The sequence below is a fragment of the Hylobates moloch genome, unplaced genomic scaffold (assembly GCF_009828535.3).
Source record: "Hylobates moloch isolate HMO894 unplaced genomic scaffold, HMol_V3 SCAFFOLD_13, whole genome shotgun sequence".
Classification (NCBI taxonomy): domain Eukaryota; kingdom Metazoa; phylum Chordata; class Mammalia; order Primates; family Hylobatidae; genus Hylobates; species Hylobates moloch.
Window position 1 is genome coordinate 26,370,125 of NW_026652288.1, and position 27,607 is coordinate 26,397,731.

Here is a 27,607-nt window from a genome sequence, read left to right on the forward strand (position 1 = left end):
AAAGTAATGCTATTTCCTCTTTTTGTCTGATTATTGGAAGAACTAGAGAAACAGAGTCCGGGAAGGTCATGGGATGCTATAAATGAAGGGAGTGTAGACAGTTCCTGGTCCAGAGACCTCCACTGATGGATGTGCAACAAGCCCCAGGGAGAAGGAGTGACTGGCCCCTAATGCCAGAGCAAATAGGTGGCAGAGACAGGTTGACACTGGGCAGGCACAGGCAGGTCTGAAGAGCCCAGGATGGGAAGAAATGGGATAAGCTGATATGTCTTTGGCACAATCTGACCCAGGTTGCCTACAAGTCCCAGGGGCTACTCAGAAACCTAGACTGGTACCAGCATGGCTCCTACTCCAGTACCTTCTCCCCAAGAGGAGAGAGGAGGGGCAGGAAGAAGGAGACCCAGGCTGCCCTCTGGGCTTCAGGGCCTCCCCACTGACAGGTGCCCTGGTCCCACACATAATAGGTGCAACAAGAAAGTGCCAGCCTTGGGACATGAGTCCTGGTCCCCCCTCACTCACTATGTGACCTTGGACAACACTCTTCCTACTCTCTGGGCCTCAGTTTCCTCATACGTAACACGAGAAAGTTGGGCTAAATGATCTCTAAAGGTCCTTTCAGTATTGAAGTGCTCAGAGAAAAAGCTTCATCATGATTAATAATACATGCCCTGCCCCTAAAGACAGCTTTTTCCCTTTTCCAAAGCTCTTTCGCTCATAATATCACCTTTCATCAGTACAGCTGTCTGGCCTGGCAGTCACAAGCAAGCAGAACCTGGACACAGCCTTTTTACCTTGAAAACCTGGCCTAGCAACCCTCTTGCTCATCTAGACAGGCTTTGGGGGAATTGGCTTCTGGGGTGACTGTCACCAGGAGCCAATACATCAGGAATGCATAGAACCTAACTTGTACCTTCACCTCTGAGAAGCTGGGAAAGGCAGTACTTTCCTTCCAGGGAGCCAGAAGATGCAAAGGGGGAAAGCCTGCAATAGGCTGAGTTCCTGGTCAGAGGGCAAGACCAGAAAGTCTGTGCCTGCAAAGAAATAAAGATCTTCCCTTGAAGGGGGAGGGGGAACATGGTGCTATAAATGTAGGACTCTCCCATTGGGCTCTGAAGTCATTAGAGAGCCTCATATCATCTGATTTGCACACATGTGTTCTTCTTTGATCTCTCAAAACAAATGGTTCAAGATGTGGGTAGAGCTGATATTATTATCTATTCCACTTTACAAATTGAAAAAAAAAGAGAAACTCAAGGAGTCATGGCAAAGAGCATGGGCTTAAGAGGCAGACAGACTGAAGCCTCTTCCCAGCTGAGTGAACTTTACTGATTCTCTACGTTGCCTTTAGCCTCAGTTTCCCCATCTATAAAATAGGCATGACCACACCTACCTTTCGGGATTGTGGTGAGGACCAGAGATGATGAATCCCCGACACACAACAGATGCTTAATAAATACTTGTTGAAGGAATGAAGGGGTTGGTGGCACTTCTGGGGTGTCATTGGAGGAGTGTGGTGTCTGGCAGTGACAGGTCAGCCCAGCCTGTGGGTAGATAGTGCTCCAGCTTCTGGCTGACTGCCTCCTGAGTCTGCTCTCAGTCAGGGGCCTTGGTGTCTCTTCCCTGTCTCTCTGCGTGGCCCATGCCAGGGTCCTGTGAAGGACTTTTTAACCCTCCTTGGCACTGAGATTTGCATTCCAATCATTCTGCTCACTCAGCCCATCCAAGTCTGGAGTTGAGTTGTTTGGAGCTGGGCAAGGCCTATGGGATCATCTACTACGACACCTCATTGAAAAGATAAGGAAACAAGGCTCTGAGAGGGTCAGTAATGCCAGAGTTTCCACTGCCCTTCCCACCTCACCACCATAGCCACCATGTTGACAAAGACGAAACTGAGGCATAGGGACCCCCTCTCCTGCCCCAGTTCCCGCAGTCTGCCAGTGAGCCTCCTGCTCTGGGCCCCACCTGCCCAATTCCAGCTAGATCCCGGTTCCGCTGGGATGCCCTAAGGCGGTGGCAGGTGATATCTCTGGCAGCTGAGCCTAAGCCCAGCCTGGTGCACGGGTGCAGGACAGGAATCATGGGAGTCGGGACAGCCTAGAAGCCCCTGGGAGCGAAGCAGGAGGCCTAGACTCTCAGCCTGTGCCTTCTCAGCCAGTTCCAAGAACTGTGCTCACCTGGGAAGGCACACATTGCCTGAGAACAGGGCTTTCCCTTGGGTGTCAGCTCATGTGTGCCCAGGTCCACAGCTGGGCCCTGCCTGCTTCCAAGACAGCCAGAGTCTGGCCCAAGGGAGGAAGGAGTGTGGCCTGGGAGGAAGGAACGCTTGGCTGAGTCCCAGTGCTGTCACGAAATCACTGCGTGCCCATGCGTGTCACTTGACCTCTCTGGGCCTCCATTTCCTCATCCATAGGATAAGGGCAGGACAGCGAGGCCCCAAGTGCCTCCTGGCTGCAATATGTCGTGATGAGGGTGGAGGGTGGGGTGGGGAGGGGCTCGCTCTGCCTTCCTTGCCTTCCTATCCGTTTCTCTGTCATTAGTTTATCTCCAGCAATCCAGGCTTCTCTGTCTCAGTCTGTTGCTCTCTCTGTTTCCATCTTTTGCTCTGTATTTTTCTGCCCGCCTCTCTTCTTTTTCTGTCTGAGTGCACCTCTGATTTTATCTCCTCCTCTGTCACACAGCCCCCTTCCCTCAGTCCTACACTGCCTTTCTCCCATTCTCCGTAGTTATCAGCGTTCCGCTGTCTAGTTTTCTCTGTCTCCCGGGCTCGCTCTCTCTCTCTCTCTTTCTCTCTCTCTGTCCTGCCCGGGCTCTCCCGCGGCCGCCCCTCCCGTCCCCTCCGCCAGCCCCCCTCCTCCCTCCTCGGCGCGTCTCCCCAGTCCTTATTTGGCTGGGCGGGAGGGCTGGCGGGAGGAGGCGGCCTGCGGGCGGGGGGCGGGGGGCGGGCGCGGGGCCGGGCGGAGGAGGGCGGTGGGTGGTGCTGAAGGGACAGCTCCGCGGCGGCGGCGGCGGCGGCCCCGGGCGCGGAGCGGGTGCCCGGCGCGGAGAGCGGCGAGCGCAGCCATGCCCCAGGCCGCCTCCGGGGCAGCAGCAGTGGCGGCCGGGGCCAAGGCGCGGGCCGGGGGCGCCGGGGGGCCGGCGGCGGCCCGGGCAGGACGATGAAGCGGCAGAACGTGCGCACGCTGGCGCTCATCGTGTGCACCTTCACCTACCTGCTGGTGGGCGCCGCGGTCTTCGACGCGCTGGAGTCGGAGCCCGAGCTGATCGAGCGGCAGCGGCTGGAGCTGCGGCAGCAGGAGCTGCGGGCGCGCTACAACCTCAGCCAGGGCGGCTACGAGGAGCTGGAGCGCGTCGTGCTGCGCCTCAAGCCGCACAAGGCCGGCGTGCAGTGGCGCTTCGCCGGCTCCTTCTACTTCGCCATCACCGTCATCACCACCATCGGTAACGGCTAGTCGGGAGGGGGGCGGGAACCCAGGGCTGGGCGCCGGGCTCCCGGAGTAGTGCGGGGTCGGCTGGGGCTAGGGGCGGGGGCTCCCCCGAGAGGGGCTGGGCGCCGAACCTCGCGCTCGCAGAAACCCGAGTTCAGCCTGGCGTATGTGCTCCGCGGGGACGGAACTCGGGTAGGCGTCGATTCCTGGCTCCGGACCTGACTCTCTGGCCGGGCCAGCCCTAACTTGGCCCTGCCGTGTTGCATAGGCCCCCAGGGACTCCGAAGTGTGTGAGAGGGGCAGGGACGACCGGCGGAGGCTCGGGCAGGAGGGGTGTGGCCGGGCCAGGCCCTGGAACAGGGCGCTGAGTATGAGCGGCGGGAGCGCGCCACTGCTCCGTATCCCTGCGGATCGGCTTCCACAGCCTAGCAGGTCTACACCTGCTGGGCTCCGGGGAGGCATGAGGATGCCGGAATGCGGCATTCGGGGCACTCGGGGCCACCCTATAACAGCGGCTGTGAGTGTACGTGTGTCTGCGTGTTTCAGCTCCAGGAGTTTGGTCGCCACCAGTCAGTGCCTGTGATTTTCTCAGAGCGGCAGAACTGGTGCGGGAAGCCAGATCTGGCCTTGTCAGCCTTCTTCTCTGCTGTCCCAGCAAAACAGTCACCTCACAGGAATGACCCCAGTTCTTTCCAAGCCAGGGCAGATCACCATGTAGGAGGCCACACGTACACCCAGACTGTCAGACAACACAGGCATAGGCACACACACACACAGATACACACAGGCACTCACAGGGTACACACAGGGCGGACACACACACACACACAGAGAGAGAGAGAGAGAGAGAGAGAGAACAAACGTTGCCCAGGAAAGGAATCTCTAGCTAGGCCCTTGGTGGTGCTATTCAAAACTGTCTAGAGGGGAGTAACACCTTACCTGTCCCCAACACCCTATGATTCCAGCCCAGCTCCATCACTACCGTGCTATATGACCTTGGGCAAGTCCCTTCCCCTGCCTGGGTCTCAGGCTCACCTCCAGACAAGGAGGGGTGGCCAAAATGATCTCAAGAGCTCCTCCCCAGCCCCGACGTGCTTGGATTCTGAGATGAAACCCACCTTCCCCCAAAGCCCATTAAGATGCCTCCAGAAGCAGTTTCCTCTGTCTTTACTGTTCCCTCTCCTCTCCCTAGTCCCCTTCCCTGCCTTGGTCAGATTCCCAGAGGTTCGTTGCCACTTAGCGCAGCCCATGAAGATGGCATTGTTTTCCTGGGAGTCAACAGGAGCTGAAGGAGTAAAAGGCAGGACTAGACGCTCTTCCTGCGGTCTATCCACTGCAGGACGCTGTTCCAAGAATCTACGGCTCCCTGGGGACCATGGGGAGCTATGCTGTGTCGTTTCTGGATTCTTCTCTTGGAAGAGGGAGGAAAGGGCCCTGGGAGTGGATGTGGCCCAGCTGGGGCACCTCTGGGTCCTACTGATCCTGTGAGTTTAAGATAGGATGATCAGACTTAGGTCTGCCCAAAGAGGAGCCCACTTCCTGAAAAAGACCAGACCAGGTTTGGTCTGCAGTCTCTTCCACTCTCACACCCCGCTACTATTTGCCAGGGTTTCAGTAGCTGTTTAGCTGTCTGGAGAATCAGAAGAATCAGACTGAACATCCTCGGACCCTCTCTCTCCCTCTTTTCCACATGTCAAGCCTTTGCGCGTGTCCCCTTTCCTTCTCAGGCCCATGGTCCCCAGCTTCGTAGTAACCTCCCAACTGACCTCCCTGCCTACCCCACAACAAGGCATGCTCCCCTGGACAATGCTGCCAGAAAGAAAAACTCAGCTGTCACCAAACCAATTCCCTTCTTGGAATCCCTCAGTGGCTCTCCACTGTCCACGGAATCTGGTCTATGCCCCTTATCTCAAATTTTGAGGATCTCCATACCTGGCTCCAACCTCTATGTCTGACTTCACATCTCACTTCTTACATGATCCCTCTCGATAGCTGCCAATCTGTCCTCTGAGAATACCTTAAGTATGCCTGTCTGGCATGCCTTTTTCTCTACCCTTTTTCTTTTCTTTTCTTTTTTCTTTTTTTGAGAGAAAGAGTCTCACTCTGTCTCACCCAGGCTGGAATGCACTGGTGTAATCATAGTTCAGCACAACCTCAAACCCCTGGCCTCAAGTGATCCTTTCACCTCGGCCTCCCAAAGTGCTGGGATTACAGGTGTGAGCCACTGCGCCTGGCTCTACCTTCCATTTATCTTGTCCATGCTAACCTTCCAGGTCCAGCTCAAATCCCACCTCCTCCTCAAAGCCTCCCAGGCCACTGCTCTGGACAACTGCAGGTCTCACTGTGAGGATGATCTGGGTGACACACTGTTGGCTGTTTTGAATGGTTATTTACATTATAGGAGAAGTGTTTTTTCTCTTTGACCACACTGTACTTAACCTCCATGTGAGAAGGCCCTGCAGTTCCTGTCTCTGTGCTCCAAGTGCCAGCATAGTACCCAGAGGCTGTGAGCACACACAGAATGCTATTGATGGGTTTAAGGTGTGCAGAAATGAAAGGGCAGCATCCTTCCCTCCACCCCTGCCCTTTCCCAAAGTGCTTGCAGTCCTCACCAAGAGAGACCCTGAAAGCCGTGGGGGGAGAGGCAGACAGAGTGCAGTTCTGGTGATTATTTATTTATAAAGTGCTGGGCAAGAGGAAAGACAGCATTAGACCCCCACCCTGGTTCTGTGGGGGCCCCAACCTGGCACTGCTCCCTCCCTGCCCCACCTGACCATCCTGGCTTTGTGTTGCCTTCCACTGCGGCTATGCCACCTTGCTGGAAGCTGTCCGCAGGGGCTCTGCTCTAAGAAGAACCTATTTAAGCTGTGATCAGATGGTTGGAAGGGGCCTTAAGTTAGGCTGATAATGGCTCCAAACCCAAGGGCAGCAGCCTGTGTTCACCTGACCCCCTTGAAAACGTGAATGAGTCTCATTCTGAGATACTGGGTGTCCCATTGGGATGGAATAATGACAACACCTCCCATCATCTGGTACCTTAGTGATCACAATGCACTTGTATCTTATGTCATGATTCTCAGTCTTCACGACTTGGCGAAGTTGCTGGGCAGGTATTGTTAGCTCTGCTGCATAGATGAAGGCTTGAAGGCTCAGGGAAGGGAAGTGGCTCCCCCAGTCACCCAGCTAGTAAGCAGCAGAGTCAGAGTGAGAAGCTGGGTCTTCTGACTCCAAGCCCAGTGCTCTTTCCCTGCTGGTCTTTTGGCTGCTTCCTTTGCCTCCATATGCTATGAAGCTCAGACCCAGCCAGGCCTGACACAGCCAAGCCGTGCTTAGTGATGCCAGCTCACAGGGTGCTCATGGGCAGCCCTGATTGGTTGGAGGTCAGCAGGTTCTTTCTTAGTCATTCACCTGGTTAGTCACCGTCTCCACTGGCTGGAAAGATTCCTCCAGCTCCCTGTCCCTGGTCTCCCAGCCAGGAAACCCTTCCTTTGCTGGTGCCCTAAGTTCACCCAACAGTAATAGAAAGTCATTTCTTAGGAAATCTTAACCTCTTTAGCTGTTGAGTCATTAAACTCCTCCAGGGCCCAAGCCTCATCTATTCATAGCCCAGAGGCTGTCAGAGCAGGAAGGGGCTTCGGAGATCAGCTGGTACCACCCCCTGCTCTTACAGATAAGGAGTCAGAGAGGTGACAGAAATCACACAGTCAGAGGGTAGCAAAAACCTGACCCCCAGTCCCCTACTCCTTCTACTTGTTCAGGATACTTATTTATTATTTTTATTAACAACAGCAGCAGCAACAACAATAACAATGGCAACCACCATTTATTATTTACTTTGTGGCAGGCTGTATACTAGACGCTTCATTTGTACCCCCTTATTTAATTCTCTCACCAACCTCTCTAGATGGGCATTATTACCCCTATTTTTCAGCTGAGGAATCTGAGGCTCTGAGGGTAGATGACTCCCCCATGGCCTCAGGCCCTGGAAGCACAGCACTTGCCCAGGTTCGATTGGACCTCTCTGACTCTCCTGCCCTGAATTTTTCACGAATTATTTCTCCATTTCAAGAGCCCATTCCACGCTGGGTGCAGTGGCTGACACTGGTAATCCCAGCACTTTGAGAGGCGGAGGCGGAAGCAGACAGATCGCTTGAGGCTAGGAGGTCAAGACCAGCCTGGACAACATGGCAAAACCCAGTCTCTACTAAAAATACAAAAATTAGCCAGGCATGGTGGTTCATGCCTGTAGTCCCATTTACTCAGGAGGCTGAGGCATGAGAATCACTTGAACCCAGGAGGTGGAGGCTGCAGTGAGCCGAGATCGCACCATTGCACTCCAGCCTAGGGCACCTAGAAGCCAAGGCTTGCCTTTTCCCCAGCAAAGCCCTCCCCAGAAGCAGGGGGCCTCCTGCTCCAGCACACTCCAGTCAGGCCTGCTGCTTCCCACACCCTGGCCCCTGACCAAACCAGATGACTTGTCACAGCTGTGCCCAGCACCCACCATGGGCACCTGCCATGGGCTCACAGGTGCCTATTCTCCCACTGCAGGTCCTGGGAATCTTTTTGGCTCTAAGGCAACAACAAAGAGACCAGGTGATTGATTCGCTGATGGGGCTGGGGCAGAAAACCTTCTGTTCCGCTCTTTCCCCAGCTTCCAGCCTGTGCTCAGCTGAGCACCACCTCCCGTCGCCCACCACATGGCTTGAGAACCCTTAGACTGTTAACTCAAGCAGGTGATGCATGAGGAAACCTATACTTTTTACGTCTTTTGTTTTTTTGTTTTGTTTTGTTTTGTTTTTTGAGACGGAGTCTCACTCTGTCGCCCAGGCTGGAGTGCAGTGGCGTGATCTCCGCTCACTGCAAGCTCCACCTCCTGGGTTCACGCCATTCTCCTGCCTCAGCCTCCCGAGTAGCTGGGACTACAGGCGCCCACGACCACGCCCGGCTAATTTTTTGTATTTTTCGTAGGGATGGGGTTTCACCATGTTAGCCAGGGTGGTCTCGAACTCCTGACCTCGTGATCCACCCGGCTCGGCCTCCCAAAGTGCTGGGATTACAGGCGTGAGCCACCGCCCCCGGCTTTTTTACATCTTTTCAAGAAGGAAGTACAGATGTGACCTGCCATCCCCAAAATCCCAGAGGTCCTAAAATAAGAGAAGGAGACATTAGCAATCTTCCAAACACCCAGAGAGGTGAGCAGCTTGTCCACACTCACACAGGGAGTTGAGAGTATGACCCCGATTAGAAGCCAGGCCTTCCGGTGCCCACACTGGTGTTCTCTGCATCCTCCAGCCAGTCCCCCACACCCCACCATCTCTCTTAGCACTCAGGCCTCTGGCAGCTCATCACTCCATTGTTAGAGGACTCTTTCTTTTTAGGCGGATCTCGTCTGTCACCCAGTGTGGATCATGGGCAAGCTCACTGCAACTCCCTCCGGTTCATCCATTCTCTGCTCCTGACCTCGTGATCCGCCCGCCTCGGCCTCCCAAAGTGCTGGGATTACAAGCGTGAGCCACCGCGCCCGGCAAGAGGACTCTTTCGACTTTCCAAGGTGAAAGAAGGGTAGCCTAGCCTAGGAAAGTCCCGGCACCCACCTAAGTTGGCATTTCCTTCCTGCCCACAGGCTAGCCCGTGGGCGTGCTTCGACCCCACAATTTCTGCAGGACAGCGGAGGAACATAGGCACTGACTTGGAAGCCAGAGTGCCTGGGTTCATCTCAATCCACCCTACCCCCATTCCCCTACCGCCACTAGCTGTATGTCCTTGGACACATTATCTAATCTCTCTGAGCTTGTTTTGTCATTTACAAAGTGGGGATAATAATATCTGCCTGCCAGGATTAAATGGGATCATAAAAAGAAAGTGCCTGGTACAGAGAAGGCACTTAATAATTTGCCATTATTATTGTTATTAATACTATTGTTTGTGTATTATTACTTGCCTTACTAAGGAACTGCTCTGTCTCCCAAGGGTACCATGACCACGGCTCCCTCTGCTGCTTCCTAACAGGTGGGAACAGTGAGGTTGAGGGCCAGGAGATTGCCACACCCTTTCCCCTTATCTTCCCAATCCCACTCCCCACCCCCCATCTCCCCGCTCCTCAGCCATGCCTGGTGTCTCCCTAACTGTCCAGGCTCCTGCTCCTCCTCAGAGCAGAAAGCTAGCAAGGGGCTGGGTGTGGTGGCTCATACCTGTAATCCCAGCACTTTGGGAGGCTGAAGTGGGCAGACCTTGCAGAAAGCTAGCCAGGGGCTGGGTGTGGTAGCTCACACCTGTAATCACAGCACTTTGGGAAGCCGAGGTGGGCAAATCGCCTGAGGTCAGGAGTTCGAGACCAGCCTGGCCAACAATGGTGAAACCCTGCCTCTACTAAAAATACAAAAATTAGCCGGGCGTGGTAGCACGTGCCTGTGATCTCGACTACGCAGGAGGCTGAGGCAGGAGAATCGCTTAAACCTGGGAGGCAGAGGTTGCAGTGAGCCAAGATTGCGCCACTGCACCCCAGTGTGCACAACACAGCAAGACTCTGTCTCAGAAAAAAAAAAAAAAAAAGAGAAAGAAAGAGAGAGAGAGAAAGGAAGAAAGGAAGGAAGGAAGGAAGGAGAGAGAGAAAGCAAGCCAGCCAAGGAGAAAGGTACATGGTGGTAGGAGAAACTACGGAGTGTGTTTGGCCAGAGATCTTTCTGACTCTGCCATGCCTCCCATCTGCAGGTCCCGTTTCCATGCATTACCGTTAGGGGCTGGAGACACGGAGAGAGTGGGGGTGAGAACAGGACAAAAATAGAAGACATACGCCTGGCCACAGTGGGGACAGGACAAACACAATAAGTATTTTCAAAGCAAACATAAACAAGCACAGATGAATGTAGTGCAAATCACCACTATAAACAGCTTTCAGCTGGCTGCACAAACGGTGAATCTGTGAGTTGATTTTGTAATTAAAAAAAAAATGTAGAAATGATTTCCCTGCAGTCAGCCAGTAGCAAGTGGAGACCAGGCTCTAGCTGAGACCACTGTGGGTCTAGGCCAAGCTCAGTGGAGACCCAGGACGGACACTCCCTTCTCTACTCCCTCTCCACCTTGGACACAGGGAATGGGCAAGTGTCTGTAACAGGCTGGGTGCTGTCCACAACATTTCCTGTCACCAGAATCTCCACACTGCTCCAGGACGGCAGGCGGCATCATCCTGCACAGTCAAGGAAAAGGACGCTCAGAGAGGTTCAGAAATCTGGGCAGGACCCTACAAATATAAAATGACAGCACCAAGACTTGCACCCAGGTCTGTAGGGAGTATTTCTTCATGGAGTCATGCAACCCCCACTCCCCATGGAGCCTCTGCGATTCCTTCTATGTGAACACAGCTAGTTGTGGCAGTTGGGTACCAGGGTCTATGCAGGGTGCTCAGTTGTGGGCTCAGCTTCAGGGTCTCTTGCCCTCAGAACTATGGATAGAGCATTTAGCCCAAAGACAGAACAGAATTTTAGCTCCAATCCTCTCAGTTCACAGTTTGGAGACTAAAATCCAGGCTAAAGAAGGGTCATGCTTACATCTATCATCAGAGCTGGGCATAGAGCCCTGTTTCCTGACCCCTTCGCCAGGCTCTGGTCCTCAGAGAGCCACATGACAAATGTCTTTCATGGCAGCACAAAGAGCAGTCAACCGCCCAGCTGATGCCACTGCCTCCCTGTCTGTCCACATTCTCTCATTGTCCAGAAACTGCCCATGCTACAGCAGCTCCCAAGTGGCTCCCAGAGACCTTCCTCTCAGCTGAAGCCAGCATTCCCAAGCTACTGCCACAAGTCACACCTTCACTTTCCCATTTGCTAGAGCCAGCCTCAACTGTGACCTGGAGCCGCAGCTCCAGTTCTCCTGGGCTGGTGGCCTCTCTGGCTGGGCCTGACATCCCATCCTCACCCTTCACAAAAGCAAATTCCTTACTACCCCCGCTTCGTCCAGTGACACAGCAAAGATCCCCTAGTGAAGGGGCCATAAGGCTGCCAGGAATGTGGGCCAGGAGGCTGGCCTTCGTGCTAGAGAGGTCTTAGACAAATTGTTTGCTGCTGCTGCTGCTGCTGCTTCTCCTTCTTCATCATCATCATCACCATCATCATCATCACCATCATCATCATCATATCTCTCTCTCTGTCTCTCTCTCTCTCACTCTCTCTGTCTCTTTGCTGGCTCTGTGATCATGGAAGGAGCAGACACTTCCCTGGTGTACCTCAGTCCTCCCATCTGTATAGAGGAAGCAGTCCGCAGAGGGAACTGAGGAGGCCAGCTCAGCAATGCAGAGTTCTCTAAGTCAATACTTCTCAAACTGTAATGTGCAGGGAATAACCTGGTTGATCTGGTGTAAATGCAGATTCTGAATCAGCAGGTCTGGGGCAGAGCCTGAGATTCTGCTTTTCCAAAAAGCCCCCAAGGGACACTGATGCTGTGGATCAGATCCATTGTCCACATTTTGAGTAGCAAGGCTCTAAAGAACCTGGAGACCTGACATCTGGGAATAGCCATGAGGTGTGTGGACCACAGTTTAAAGAAAAAGAACGTCTGCAGCTGGAAAAGACCTTGGGAATCTGGTGGTAAAATGTCAGAGCTGAGGGCCCAGGAGCTATGGCCCCTTCCCTGAGGCTGGAGCAATACTGTGTCTTGCCCCATAGGAGCCAGCTACAGAGCCTCAGTGGAGCCGCGTGCTGTAGCTGGCACCGTGAGGTAGAAGAAAGGGAAGTGGAGAAGGTGGATGGAAAGGGAGGAGAGAAGTGGAGAAGGGCTTGCCCCATGAGGAGGCTGGGGAGCAGGGGACCACTGGTCCTCAGTTGTTGCTATTTCCTCCCCTGTCTGCCAGGAAGGCACCTTAGATCAATGGTCTGAGACCAGCCTGGCCAACATGGTGAAACCCTGTCTCTACTAAAATACAAAAATTAGTGAGGCGTGGTGGCACATGCATGTAGTCCTAGCTATTCAGGGAGCTGGGGCGGAAGAATCACTTGAACCCGGGAGGCGGAGGTTGCAGTGAGCCAAGAAAGCGCCACTGAACTCCAGCCTGGGCAACAGAGACAGATCCTGTCTCAATCAATCAATCAATCAATAAAAACTTTTATTTTAAGTTCAGGGATACACATTCAGGTTTGTTATATAGGTAAACCTGTGACATGGGGGGTTGTTGTACAGATTATTTCATCACCGAGGTACTAAGCCTAGGACCCATTAGTTATTTTTCCTGATCCTCTCCCTCCTCCTATCCCCCACCCTCTAGTAGGCCCCAGTGTGTGGATCCAGTGGCTGTGAGAGCTGGCTTCCTGGCTTACAGATAGCCATCTTCTTACTGTGTCCTCACGTCCTCACATGACAGAGAGAGAGAGAATGAGACAGAGTGCTACCAGACACTCACCCTGCTGCAGGCTACAGTGTGGAATGCAGATAGTAGCACAAGACCTGTTTTCTTTGGGCCATGTGTGTATGCAAACTTTAAAAGGGACATCAACAACCTGGGGGACTGGCAGAGGAGGGGAGCAGCAGGTCAAATGAGGGACACTTGGTAGGGTGGACATGGACAGCATGAGTACCAACTTCAAATATCTCCTGGGCTATTGTGAGGTAAAAGGACCAATCTTGTTCTGAGTGTGTCCAAGGGGTTGAACCAGCAGCAGTGGGTAAAGTTCATAGAAAGACTTGATTTAGTTCACTGTAAAGCAGAACTTGTTAAAATTGAAGCTAACCAAAGATGAATTGCACTGCCTCAAGAGGTAGTGAGCTTCCCATCACAGGAAGTATACAAGCAGACGCTGGATGGACGTACTGCAAAAGCCACTTGTATCAGCCAGGGTTCCACTACAGAAGCAGAACTGGTAGGAGATACATATTAAGAGATATGTTGCAAGGAATTGGCGTATAGGCTGGTAGGGGCTGGCTTGGCAAATTTAAGATCCATATGGCAGGCCATCGAGAAGGGCAGGCTGGGTTGGGCGTGGTGGCTCATGTCTGTAGTCCCAGCAGTTTGGGAGTCAAAGGCGGGTGGATCACTTGAGGTTAGGAGTTCAAGACCAGCCTGGCCAACATGGTGAAATCCTGTCGCTACTAAAAATACAAAAATTAGCCGGGCATGGTGATGGACACCTGTAATCCCAGATACTCAGGAGGCTGAGGCAGGAGAATTGCTTGAACCTGGGAGGCGGAGGTTGCAGTGAGCCAAGATTGCACCACTGCACTCCAACCTGGGTGACAGAATGAGACTCTTGTCTCAAAAAAAAGAATGGCAGGCTGGAGCTCTCTTCAGTATGTACTAAAACTGCTGTCCACAGGCAGAATTTCTTCTTTGAGGGAGCTTCAGCTCTACTCTTATGGCTTTCAACTGATTGTATTAGGCCCACCCAGATTATCTAGGATAATCTCCCAAACTTAAAGACAACTGATTATAGACTTTAATCACATCTACAGAATGTCTTCACAGCAATCCTAGATTGGTGTTGGATTGAACAACTAGGGGCTTTAGCCTAGCCAAGATGACACATCAAAAAGACCATCACACCACCCATATATCCCACTACAGGTCACAATAAATGGCTTTTAAGATTCTTCCCAACCCTGAAATGCTTTGATTTATTAATCTTCAAAGGGGCAGCCTGGCGAGTTAGAGCACCCAGAGTAGGACTCAGGAGCGTCCTTGGGGCTCTCAGGCCCTCTGGGTCCCCTTCCAAATCGAATTGGCTTCAGCCTTCCTTTCAGTTCAGTTAACCAAAGATCATTTGAGATGTCCTGAGATCTCCTGTGTGCCAGGCACTATGTGAGGCATCAAGAGAACGAAAAACTAAGACCTAGAGCCTTCCCCAAGGAGCCTCGGGTCTAGTGGAATCTGAAAAGCACATGTTGCATGGTGCACATGCTGAATCCAAGTAGAGTGACCCAAAGAGGGGCCTGAGAAGGTGTCCAGGGGCAGGCTTGAACAATAAGTGAGGACTTCAGGAGGTGAAGATCAGCAGCCAGAGCTTTCTGGGGTGAGCATGACACACGCCAGGGCATGAGCGTGCCCAAGGAAAGGTACTCGTGAGCAGACCCTGGAGGGCTCTGGACTCTAGTGGGTGGACTTGAGTGGACAAGCACTGGAAGACAGAGGATAGACCCAATCTGTGTGCCCCTGCCTGAGTCCTGACCAGTGAATGTCCCCATGACCCCAGTTGAAGCAGTGGGTGCCCCGTGATTCCCGTTGAACCCAAGGGTAATGGTGACCTGAATCCTGATTGCCTCAATTCTCGCCCACCCTGCTCACCCAGCAGCCCTCTGTCAGCCCCCAGGGAGTTTTTGACTCCCCTACCCCATTTCCTTTTCTGGGCCAAAGGTCCACTCTGGAGCTCTCACCAAGCACAGTTTTATTGACGGCTTGCAGGAGCACCGGGACAGTGCTGGGCTGAAGATGATGCTGTCATCCAACACTGAGTGCATAGCTTCTGCATGGACAACCCCAGGCCCCTGCTCTCAGACCCTTTTTCTCTCCCACACACCCTCCCACAAGTCTGAATTTCTGGATCCCAAGCATACCCTCCTTGATTTCTGCTCCAGGCTCCAAGGCTTGGCATGGACTCAGTGTCCCTCATCAGGAATGCGCAGGGCCTCTCCTTACCACAACGCCGATTCAGAAATAACCATCTTGGAAACATCCTGAGAGTCACATTCCAGCCCTCCAGCCATAGGACCATCCGGGGCTTTCTCCAGGGAACTGAACTGTCAGGCCCCAGTGGGGCAGCCTGGAGAGATCTACACAGGCACTCAGACAGGGGCAGACCCGCTCCTCCAGGACGAGGTCTAGTCCCCCTGCCCGTGCAGAGGAGATTCCCTGGGGCTTTGGGGGCAGGCATGGTACAGACAGTCCAGGCAGAGCAAGCCTCCAATCAATGCAACAGAGGGATCTGCCCTGGGCTGTTCCACACAGATCTTACGCCCAACATGGAGCAGCCACTCCTCGGAGCCTGCCTCTGTTACCAGAGTCGTGAACTAAGGTTGGCATTCATCAGGAGGTTACTCTGGACTGAGCCCTTTACAGGCATTACCTCATCCAATCCTCATGGCTGCCCTAGGAGGGAGGCACTATTTTCTTTCTTTCTTTCTTTCTTTCTTTCTTTCTTTCTTTCTTTCTTTCTTTCTTTCTTTCTTTCTTTCTTTCTTTCTTTCTTTCTTTCTTTCTTTCTTTCTTTCTTTCTTTCTTTCTTTCTTTCTTCTTTCTTTCTTTGTTTTGGAGGCAGAGTCTCACTGTGTCTCCCAGGCTGGAGGGCAGCCACGATCATGGCTTACTGCAGCCTCAACCTCCCTGGCTCAAATGATCCTCCCACCTCAGCCTCCCAAGTAACTAGAATCACAGGCATGTGCCACCACACCCAGCTAATTTTTAAATTTTAAGTAGAGACAGGGTCTTTCTATGTTGCCCAGGCTGGTCTCAAACTCCTGGGTGATCCTCCCATCTCGGCCTCCCAAAGTTCTGGGATTACAGGTGTGAGCCACTACATGTGGCCTGGAGACAGTGTTATTATCCCCATTTTACAGATGAGAACACTGAGGCTCAGGGGGAGTCAAGGGATGTGTCCAAAGTCATGCAGCTGGCAAATGGCAGAACAGGGATACGTTAAGCACTTGGTCATCGAGCGTCTCTTCTGAGCCTCATATCAACCCCAAGGTGTAGGCATCATTATTCCTACTTTGCCAACAGAGAAATTGATTTGAGAGACAAGGTCATTTCCTGCAATTGAGGGTCAGTGAATGTGGGAGCCAGAGTCCAGTCCAGACTTCCCAACCTTAACACCGAGCTTCTCCCCACCCACCCCAACCACAAGTGCCCTTGCCCCCTTGACAGTGGCAGAAAATAGGTCATTCCCATAGTAGGGAGGTTAGAGATGTCACAGAGGGTTGTGTTGGCTTATGAGGGGCAAAAAGGCAGCGTTGGGGGAAGGGGCAGTTGTCACAGAATGGCCTTGGTTCCCAGCCTTTGTCCACACCATCCCGCTGAACAGGATGGGAATCTAAGACCAGAATGGGAACAGAGTGACAGCTCTTAAGAGTGGCCACTGAGTGCAGAGGGGGCCTTGCAGAGGGTGACTTGGGCAACTCACCTGCTCCCTGGTACGGCGGTAGGGGGATGGGGGCAGGTCAGATGGCCCTTGTGTGCTGAGTACGGAGGTTGCCCCCGTAGCAGCAGATGCTGGAGCCAGAGTCATGGGTGTGAGGACCCTGCCCACGGGAATTAATTCATTAGGGCTGAGGTAAGCCCAGGAGGCTTCAAGTCTGAAGGACCCCCCAGGCGACTGGAATCTGCAGCCTGGATCAGGGATGATGGAGAAGAGAGCTTGTTGGGATCTGTATTCCATACTTGGAAGGCTGGGCCACTCACCAGCTGCTAGAATTTTCTTTCTGGCTGTCCTTGGCGTCTCAGAAACATGCAAAGGTGGCTGAGGAAGATCTTTGCTCATCTTCAAGCCAAAGCTCCCGGGATGAGCCAGGTGGCCAAGACATCAGGAGTCAGTGGGTGGCCCCCGGAGAAGGTCGTTTCCCCTCCCTCCAGAGGAGGAGCTGGGGAGGGCCGCAGTAGGGGTCCTGGGGTCCTGGGGACAGGTCTGTCTTTCGCTTCATGGCTTTAGCTCTCACTGCCTGCTCTCAAACAACCCCAGGGAAGGGTGTCAGCCCAGGGGAGGCCCCCTCCACTGGGAACAAATCCAGGGTTGGGGCCAGGCTGAGCCAGGGTGCCCCCTTCTTCAGTGTGACTCTGAGTCATGGATTTTCCACCGTGAGGGTCAGGCAGAGTAAGACCCTCCAGGGCTTCCTGGGGCTCTGGAGCAGGGGCCCCTCTTGTCCTTGGTCCACCTCCAGGAGGGGCCAGAGAGAAAAAAACCTGGAACCAAACTCAGTGGGCAGCCCTCCTTTTGCATGCCGTGCCCAGCTAAGTGCCCCAGAGTCCCGAGCACTCATCTGCCTGGGCTCCAAAGAGGCCCTGCTGTCCCCTGCCTGCTTCCAGGGGAAGGGCCAGTGAACTAGTAGAGGCAGGCGTCTCGTCCTTTCTTGAAGCTGTGACTGGGCCAAGGAAAGAGGGGATCCAGCCTCCTCCACTGCTCCTCTGCTCCCACCTGGCTGTGAAACCTGGGGCGAGTCATACCTGCCCCTGGCCTTGTCTGTGAGGGACTGGGCTGGTGGCGTCTAAAGCCCCTCCAGTTGGGGCCATCTCTGTTGCACCTGCCCTGGCCTCCCCTCCAGCCCTCCCGAGAAGCATGCTACCCAGGATTATGTTCTTGTCCCCACTTCACCCCATGCTGTCTGAGCCCTGGAGGGACTTCCTCTGTGTCCAGTCCCAAGAATAGAGCTCTGTCAAGGACCTCCAAGTCACCCCTTGCTGGAAAGAGAGCATTTTTGAGTGTGGCCGAGGTCCTGCTTATCAACACAGCAAGTCCACTGCCCCAGCCCCTGGGGCTGCTGGAATGCAGGAGCCTCCCACCCAGACAGGGTCAGCTGCTCACGGCTCCCACAGTAGTCCCTGGAATGGAGTGCGGGAGGGAGCACTGGTGCTGAGGGCAGGCTGATCCCAGCCACTGCCTTCCGACAGGGAGTGGCCAGGAGCGAGGCTGCAGACACAGCTTTGTTGCACCCCAGCCGGCCCAGGATGAGTGTACTGGTGGCCAGTCCTGCCATCCAGGCCCTGAGCTTGCTCCAAGGCTGCCAGGGTACGGGGAGCTGTGTTCTGCTCATGCACCAGCCTTCAACATCTCACCTTGACCAGTGACCCGCTGGATCTTCTCAGGGTCAGGGCTTAGCCCTGGGGGTCCCCACTGTGGTTTGATCACTCAGAATGTTTTGGGGCCTGGTGTGATTCCCTGCTGCAGAGCCTACACAGTCAGGTACTCAACCTTTGGCCAGGATGGGGTGAGTTCAGGGTGCTGCTGATGGTCCGCACCTGCAGAGTAGAGGCTCGGGCAGACAGCAGACAGCATTCTGGCAATTCCCAGAGTTCTGCAGATGCTTCAGATTCTTTGAGAACCACTGATGCAGCCCAACCCTTCTGTCTTCCAGATGAGGGGATGAGACCCAAGGCAGGGTACAGGGGAGATGGACAGTGGCGTGCCCCCACTACACAGCAGTCCGGTGACAAAGCAGTCCTCAAACTCAGGCCCCCGACTCTTTCCACTCCCCTCAGGCACCCACACAGTCATTCCTCCACCCACTTGGCCTCTCTGAGCATCTTCCCTGTGTCAGGCCCCATTCTAGGCCCCAGGGACTCAGCAGGGAAAAAGAGCAGCCCCTGTTCTCATGGGGCCATTTTAGAGGAAGTAGAGAGTCAACAAACTAAATTATGTTGTAAAAAATAAACAACATCATCTCAGTGGTAATAAGTGCCAGCAAGACAAGAAAGCCAGGGAATGAGAGTGAGAGGGAGAGCTGCCTTCCAGGAGGGGCCTGTAGAAGGCAGAGGTGGGAGAACTGACTTCTGGGCAGGGGAAGAGCAGATGCAAAGGCCTCAAGCAGGCCAGTGCCAGGTGGGTTGAGGAACAGGAGCAGTGTGGCTGTGGCATGCTGAGTGAAGTGGGGAGAAGAGGCAGAAATCTGTAAGGGCTGGACCCTGCAGGGCCATGGAGACCATGGTCAAGAGTTTGGATTTTTGGCTGGGCACGGTGGCTCACACCTGTAATCCCAGCACTTTGAGAGGCTGAGGCAGGAGGATCACCTGAGGTCAGGAGTTCAAGACCAGCCTGGCCAACATGGTGAAACCCTGTCTCTACTAAAAGAAATACAAAAAAATTAGCCAGGCGTTGTGGCATGTGCCTGTAATCCCAGCTACTCAGGAGACTGAGGCATGAGAAGCTCTTGAACCTGGGAGGCAGAGGTTGCAGTGAGCCAAGATCACGCCTGGACAACAAGCACAAAAACTCCATCTCAAAAATAAAAAATAAAAATAAAAGAGTTTGGATTTTTAAGAATGATAGAAGTCACTGGAAGGGTCTAAGTGGGTTGTGATGTGACATGACTTAAATTTTTACAAGAGCACTCTAGCTGCTCTGCAAAGATCGGGTGGTGGCAGTGCAAAGAAAAGCAGGGAGACTGCCGGGCCACAGGTCACCAGCCCACCCGCAGGTCAACCCCTCCAAAGAGAGGAAGATGGCGGACTGGACCAGGGTGGTGGCAGTGGAGACAGAGCTCGTGAGTGGGTCGAGCTATGTTTGAGAGGCAGAGGAGACAGCATTGGCTGATGGGTACGATACATATGTTGGAGGAGAGGGCTGTAGGAGTTGGGGGAAGAGAACAATCGAGAATGGTCCTCAATTTTTGACCTGAGCAATCAGGTGGAGGATGAGCATTTACTAGATGGAAAAGAACACCCAGAGAGTAGCAGGTTTGGTAGAGACTCAAGACTTCTATTTTGGATACCCAGCTTAATTTTGAGATGCTCATTTCAAATCCATGAAGGCAGTTAGACCAATAAGTCTGCAGCTCGAGGGAGAAGTCAAAGCTGAGATATCAACTCAGGAGTTATCAGATAGAAATAATATTGAAAGTCATGCGCCAGATGAGATCAGCTGGGAAGAGGGTAGAGCTGGCAAGAAGAGCAGAGCGCCCAGCCCTTCCTCCGGTGCTGGGAAGTCAAGCAAGGAAGGGAGCCTGCCAGGAGATAGGAAGGAGACCTGGGCACTGTGGTGGCCCAGAGGCCAGGGGGAGTGTTTCCAGAGAGGGAACAGTCAACCGAGCTGGCCACTGCTGAGAGGTCAAATAGGATGGAAACCACCAGTAGATCTGCAGCATGGCCGTCACCGGAGACATTGGCCATGAAAGCCGAGTCCAGGCGTGTCTGACTCCAAAGCCCCTGCTCTTCCTCAGCAGTCCGTCACCCCAGCCCCACAAGCTCCGCCTGCCTTACCCTGCCGCCGCCTTCCACACTCCCTCCCACCTCATCCATCCTTGTCCTTTGATCATTTCTGTCAGCTTCCAGCCGTCTTGGCCTCTGCCTCCCTCCTCCGGGAAAGCTCTGCTTTTTCTCTTTGATCCTGCACGTCTGTCCTCTGCTGCGTCCTCAGCTGGGCCCCATGTCCCTCCCACCCTGTCCTTGCAAGATGTTCCCACACCCTCTGCCAAGGGTGGGGGGCTGAAGAGTAACCAAGAGTTTTGCAGGGAACCTGGGCCTGAGAGACAGGATTGTGGCCCCTGTCCCCCGACTGCTCTTTGGGAAAGAGCTTGGGCCTCTTTGGGCCTAGCTGGGCTCAGCACAGAGGCCCAGAGATGAGATGCAAGCGCACAGTCCATCGATGCCTCCAGAGGCAGCCAGGAGTGAGCCGGCAGGCCCGTGCCTCCTTACCCTGATGGGTCAAGAAGGGCCTCGGTGCTTCTTGAGAAGGGTGCAGATGAAGAGCAGTGGGCCCAAGTCCTAAATAGGGAGAGGTAGCCGGCAACACCCACCGGTGCCTGCTGCCACTACCACACAGGCTTCAGAGAAGAGGGGAGGGGCTTGGGAACTCAAAGACCCTTTTGGAGCCAGGTGACTTCAGTGGGAAGTCATGTGCAAGGCCCAGAGACAGTGTAGGGAGGAAGAGGGAAGCCCTGGCAGGAGATGAGGGCCTGCTCAGCCTGGATCCCCTTCCCTACCCTGGTCTCTGGGATAAAGGAGGCTGTCGGATGTCTGTAGCAGCCTCCAGCTCTGACCCTTGGGATTCTAAGGCCTTGGGATTCTGAGGCCCTGCTGCTCCCAGCTTCTCTGGAGGGCCTGGCACCCGATTCTCAGCTGGAAGAGATGAATAGAGTAGACCCAACACCCAGACACCACGGAGGTCCAGCCGCTCTCCCGAAAGCCTGACAGGGGGCTGCAGTAGTAATTAGCTCCCCACATATCCCGGGGTTATTTTTGTCTCATTCTCCCCTGGTTTATTTTTAAAGTAACACTGGCACGTGGCTGGCTGGCTGCCCTTCCCAGGTGCCTGTGCCAATTTGGGCCAGGAATGGAGCAGGGCAAGATGTACCCCCTCCCTCATGGTCCCACCCTGAGTGCCAGAGCTAACCGGCCCCTCACTGACTGGCTCCAGGGGGGTTCTTGCTGCACTGAAGCCCAGAGTCCAGCCTGAGGCAAGCAGGTGGGCCGGCAGTAGAAGACCCCTGGGAAATTACCACGTCTCGGTCGTGAAGCTGATACACATGTTGCCTAACCTTGACCGAGTCACCTCACCTGTCCCAGCATCGCCTCCTCATTTCTCAGTGGGATGAATGAAAGTGACATTGCCTTACTCACCGTGAAAACACTCTGAAGTGTGCAATAAACTGAACTGGTGCACAGACATCAAGGAAGAGCATGATTAACTCCCATACAAACATGCTGCCCCGCACTCTCCTACTAAGTCCCCTCCAAGGCACGTCTTTCTCCCTAGAGGAGTGACTCCCAGTCTGGAAGGCTCCTCTCCATTTCTCCCTTTCCCACCAGCCCTGAGACCTGCCCTCCACATTTTCTGTTTGGCTGAACCCTAATCCAGGCTGCCTGGGGTGAAGGGAGACAGTATAGGGGAGACAGTATGAGGGAGAACCTAGCTCTGCATTTACTTGCTGTGTGATCTTGAGCAACTGCTTGACCTCTCTGTGGCTCCATTCCTGCATCTTCAAATGGGGATAATAATAATACATACCAATAGGGTCGTTTGAAGATTACACAATGTACATATATTAGCTCGCTTAGAGCAGTGCCTGGCACGTAGTAAGCGCTCTATAAATGTTAGCTAGTATTGTTTTGAATTGGAGAGGAGGATCAGTGACAGAGGCATTTAATCATTCGAATAAAGTCAAGTGCAGGGAAAGCCAGCTTGCCCAGATTCCATATCGGGGCTGGGGGGAGGGAGCAGGGTAGCACTGTAAGCTGCAGCTGGAGGGAGCTGGGTCCTGGGGAGACTGCCTGGGTCCTGGGGAGGCTGCCCAGCTTGGAGCTCTTGGCACCATAAAAAGCAAGCTCAGGACACCAGTGCATAAACAGGCAGCCTCTATAGATCACAGGAGCCAGGAAGTCACTCTCCTCTTATACCCTGGCCTGGCTGATCTCTTGCCAATGTTGCACTGTGAACAGTGGGTGCAAACAGAGAAGCTGGAGGGCTTCAGGGTGGCGGAGGCCACTGGAAAGGCTGGAAAATCAGAGGTCAGAAGACAGCAGCAAGCCCAGGGCAAGTCAGGTCTCAGAAACAGGGTGGGGTGGGCAGCTGCCTCCCTGTCTCCATGTAAAGGGCAGTGTCCCCAAGGATGGGGACAGCTGTTTGCTGTCTCCACGGAGGACAGGCTGAGTCAAGCAGCTGAAGCCTTGTTCACTTCATTCTGCAGAAAGAGCATTTCCTATAGGGTGCAGGGTTGAGTGAGTATGTTTCTATGGAGAGTGGTGGAATCTTAGCCTCCTAGAAGAGTCTGTGTCCCCTTGGCTGGAGAGAAGGGGAGGCTGAATTCAGTGGCTTCTTTAGATCCCTAAGGGCCTGGAGCTTGTGAGAACAGTGGGAGGAGTGGGAGGCCCAGAGGCCAGGTCTTGTGAGGTGCTGCCTCTCTGTCTGTGCAGATGTCCCCCTTCCCTGGCTCTGTCCACCCTGTAACCTATTGGGATGGTGGGCAGAGGCATGCCCAGAGGCCACAGTAGGGGAGAGGCTGGGTGTTGGAGTGTGTGTGTGTGTGTGTGTGTGTGTGTGTGTGTAGGAGTGTGCACACACATGTGAATGTTGAGGGTGGGGACCCCATGTCTGCAGGCTGGCTCTGAAGGAGAGAAGGTCCCAGCAGCTGCCTCCAGGCTGAAGTCCCTGTTGCCTGGAGTCCCTCTCTTCCTGGGCACTATGCCAACCTACACCATCTGAGCTCCTGAGCCCTGGGGAGGGTGCTGAGCCTAAGAAAAGCCTCCTTTCACATCTCCTGGCATCTGCTTCCAAATTCCCTGCCAGCCCAGAGCTGTCTGGGCCATGACCAGAATGGAGAGTGAAGAGCAGAAGACGGAGATGGGGCCACACACGCCCCAAGCTCCCCCCACAACACCCAACCCATTCATCAAGACTAGCTTCATGGATCTGCTAGTTTTCCACTGTGGGCACTGGGCAAGGCAGGCCAGTAGGAGAGGGGCCATCTCCACGCAAAACCTAATACCTGGCAGATGGTGGTAAGGGCAGAAGATGCCATTCTCCAGGGAGACTGCCAAAGGAGGAGGCAGCCTTGGGGCTTTCGTTGGAGGCCAGAAGAGATGAGGGAGGGAAGTCAGGGCAGCAGCGACTCCAGTGACTCCACAGCAGTGGAAGTGCTCAGAGGCGAGGCATGGGACAGATGGGACCAGAAATGGTGAGGGAGTCAGGAGACGGCAGACTAGTAGGGCGGGATCAGGTGGTGGATGGAGAGTCCACTTGCTGGCCAGGAAACCCCCAGACTGTATTGTGTGGACTCGGGGAACTAAGGAAGGTTTCTGAGTGGTGAATGGCAACACAGAGCTGGGCTTAGAAACATGTATGTGGGCCGGACATGGTGGCTCATGCCTGTAATCCCAGCACTTTGGGAAGCCGAGGTGGGCGGATCCCTTGAGGTTAGGAGTTCAAGACCAGTATGGCCAACATGGTGAAACCCCATCTCTACTAAAAAATACAAAAAATTAGCTGGGTGTGTAATCCCAACTACTTGGGAGGCTGAGGCAGGAGAATTGCTTGAACCCAGGAGGCAGTGGTTGCTGTGAGCTGGAGGTTACAGTGAGCCAAGATCATACTACCAGCCTGGGCGAAAAAGCAAGAATCCATCTCAAAAAAAAAAAAAAAAAAAAAAAAAAAAAAAGGGCTGGGTGCCGTGGCTCACACTTGTAATCCCAGCACTTTGGGAGGCCAAGATGGGTGGATCACATGAGGTCAGGAGTTCGTGACCAGCCTGGTGAAACCCTGTCTCTATTAAAAATACAAAAATTAGCCAGGCGTGGTAGTGGGCACCTGTAATCCCAGCTACTCTGGAGGCTGAGGCAGGAGAATCACTTGAATCCAAGAGGCAGAGGTTGCAGTGAGCCGAGTTCACGCCATTGCACTCCAGCCTGGGCAACAGTGCGAAAACTCTTTCTTGAAGAAAAAAAGAAAAAGAAAGGAACATGTATGTGTTAATGAGAGCTCCTACTTTGTGAGACCCTCCACATGCCAGGCCTTGTACTGGACACTTTATTTTACATGCTGTCTTCTAACCGCAAGGTCACCCAGCCACCTAGCAAGAGATGGGCTCAGAGAGGCAGTGTGGGTGGAGGGGAAGCAGCAGGCCCGGAATCAAGAGGCTGGAGTCCTAGGTCCAGCTCAGGAGCTGCAACTGCGGGTGACACACCCAATCTTTCCAGGCTTCGGTGTCCCCGACTGTTGAATGGACACCACCCCGCCCAGTGAGCCACAGGGATTCAACAGGAATGGCCCTGCACTGCTCACTAGGCTGAGGACCCCTGGGACGTAGTGCTTGGGGACTGGGGCCCTCTGTCTGGAGTGGCTGGGGCATAGACAGGGCACAGTGCCCCTTTGGACCAGAGCAAGTATAGGGGACTTCTGAAAGGAAACAGTGCCACACAGCTAACATCAAAGGCCAGCAGGCAGAAGCCCAGGCCTCTCCCTCCCGTCCCTCAGGCTTCATTGTTCCTGTCTCTGCTTTGCTCTGCCATTCTCGGGCTTCTCTTCCCCCGCATGTGGCTTTGGCTTACCCTGCCCCCAGCCAGGACTCACCTCTTTCTAACCCTGCAGCTCAGCTCCTCACAGCTGACCCAGCCCCTCAGCCCATCACAATTCCTGGAAGAGAGAATGTGAATTGCTAAGCCCAGCCAAGTCCTCTCAGCCCAGGTGTCCAACCCTGGTCCAATCTGCTCTGGTGCCAGGATGACATGGTAGAAAGGGGCTGCCTAGGTCCACCCTTGAGTAGGGTTGTTGTAGGACGGACAGTTCCAAAAAGGTAGAAGCGAGCATACCCCGCAACTATGCCCACCACAGACAGCCTCCCTGGAGCCCTGACCCCTGCACTCCAGCTTCCCCCTCTCACCTCCTGCTCTGTCTGGCTCAAGGCCACACTGACACATCCCTAGGACAGAAAGGACTGGCTACCCAACTTCAGGGTGCATCTGCCTGGCAGAAAGCAGGGTGGGGCGAGGCTCAGGAGAGAGGAGCTTTGGCTAGGAAGGCCTCTTCCATCCTCACATAGTTTGAGCACCTGCTGTGTGCACGGCACCAAGACTGCAAGGCCAGATTCTGCCCAGAGCGGAGTACAGCGGTCTTGGGATGTTGGCCTGTTGGACATGCTTTCTATGTGCTTTGACAAAGGGAGTGGTCCTGGGGACATCTAAGGGGGTCAGACAAGGTTGAATCCCACCTTTGCCAATTTTTATCTGTGTGACCTTGGGCCAGCAGTGTCTAACCTTCCTGAACCTTAGTTTCCCCATCAAAAAGACGCAAATCATGGCCACCTTCAGGTCATGGGGAACATTAGGGATAACAAGTGTGAGGGCATCCAGGTTCCCTGCCACCATTGCCACTGTTCACAGAGGCTCCCACAGCACAGGCTCCGCTCCGGCATGTGAATGCCTCCCTTTCTCGCCCTGACTTCCTATGCTCCATCCTCTGCATTCCCACCTGCAGCCCAGACTCAGCTGCACAGAGGGGAGCCCAGCAGGAGAGCACCCACCCAGGGGTCCAGGCCTGAGCCCTGACCACCTCCCAAAAGGCTTGTCCAGTGGCCAGCACCACTCCGTGTGAGCCAGCCCTCATCCCTCGTGCTGTGTAGGCAGACTTGACTAAAAGGAGCTTTGCTCATAGAGGCACCGCTGTGCATAAGGAGATGGGTAAATAGGCCAGCCAGTGCCTGCCAAGAGAGGCCCACTGAGTGGCAGAGACGGATGTTATATGGGGAGAGCAGAGGAGGCTCCTGGGGCCACAGCAGGATGGAGGCTTCCTGGGGGAAGGCAAGGTGCAGGGGGAGGAACAGCAGCTAGCACTGCATCAACGTAGGAGAGGTGCTGAGTGTTAAGAAGGGAAGGGAGGTCTCTGCACTAACTCTATAAATCTGAAACTGCTCTAAAATTTAAAAGTTGGTTTTAAAAAATAGTAAATAGCAAACAAATCAGAAAAGAAAGAAAGAAGGAGGAAAAGAGAGAGTGTAGCCTCAGACATTGCCCTTGATCCAATCTGTAGTGACAACCAGGGCCAAGCAGCTCTGCACACCAGCCAGGTGTTCACACTGACCCTGAACAATGTTTCCAGATGTCCAGGGTCATCTTCCGAGGCTGCAAGAAGTGGAAAATGCCATGCTTCCAGCCACAGGAACACTGGCAAGAGGCCTGGGCCTTCTGACTCCCTTTCCAGGTTCCTGGGTCCTGCTTTCACCGAATGGGCCCCTCTGGCATAGACGTATCATATCCTGGGGCAAATCTTTGCCCAGAGCCATTTCCCACCTGCCTGCTGGCAATTGTTTTCGAACAGTTTCAGATTTCTAGAGTTAGTGCAAAGACCTCCCTGCCTTTATCAACAAGTCTTTGTTCCCAGAGGGCAAGATCCAGCTGGCCTGTCTCTGCATCCTCTCTTCACTTAGCCTAGTGCCTGGCACAGAGTAGTAGGTGCTTAAGAAATGTTTGCTCAATTAATTAATTAAGACAAGCTAAGAGGGAATAAAGCCATTTTCGCCTTGCTGATTTTCCAGATGATATTCTTGAGACCAGGCAAGTGCCGCAGCCTCCCTGGGGACCCTGCTTCCCACTCAGCCTCCCCAGGTGCCACAGCTCCCTTTGCCAGAGGCAGGGTGTCTTCTTCCAGGGCTGGCCATGAGCCCCCAACAGCCTGTGGCCAGCCTCAGCCTGCGGCCTCCTGCCATTTGGCTCAGGCCAGTGGATGTGTCCTCTGTGGAGACCCAGTGCACTCTCAGGCCCAACTGCTGCTGGGGAGGGGTTGAGCAGGAAGGATCAGGAAGCAGAGCTGGAGAGAGCACCCGCCTGCCTGCCCTCCCCAGGCCCTCACTTTCCAGAACAACCTTAAGAGGAGGGATGCAGGCAGGATGCAGTGGCTCAGGCCTGTAATCCCAGCACTTTGGGAGGCCAAGGTGGGTGGATAACTTGAGGTCAGGAGTTCGAGACCAGCCTGGCCAACATGGCGAAACCCTGCCTCTACTAAAAATACAAAAATTAGCCAGGAGTGGTGGCACACACCTGTAATTCCAGCTACTCAGAAGGATGAGGCAGG

At 54.0% G+C, this 27,607-nt stretch overlaps 1 protein-coding gene across 1 annotated transcript in view; it reads left to right on the forward strand.

Moving 5' to 3' along the window:
• Positions 1–2,961: 2,961 nt before the first annotated feature.
• The window catches only part of KCNK3 (potassium two pore domain channel subfamily K member 3), a 43,324-nt gene continuing 18,678 nt past the window's right edge, over positions 2,962–27,607 (forward strand). The window contains exon 1 of the mRNA XM_032172469.2: positions 2,962–3,438. Coding sequence (XP_032028360.1) covers positions 3,156–3,438 — 283 coding nt within the window. The 5' untranslated portion in view covers positions 2,962–3,155. The remainder of the gene's footprint in view (positions 3,439–27,607) is intronic.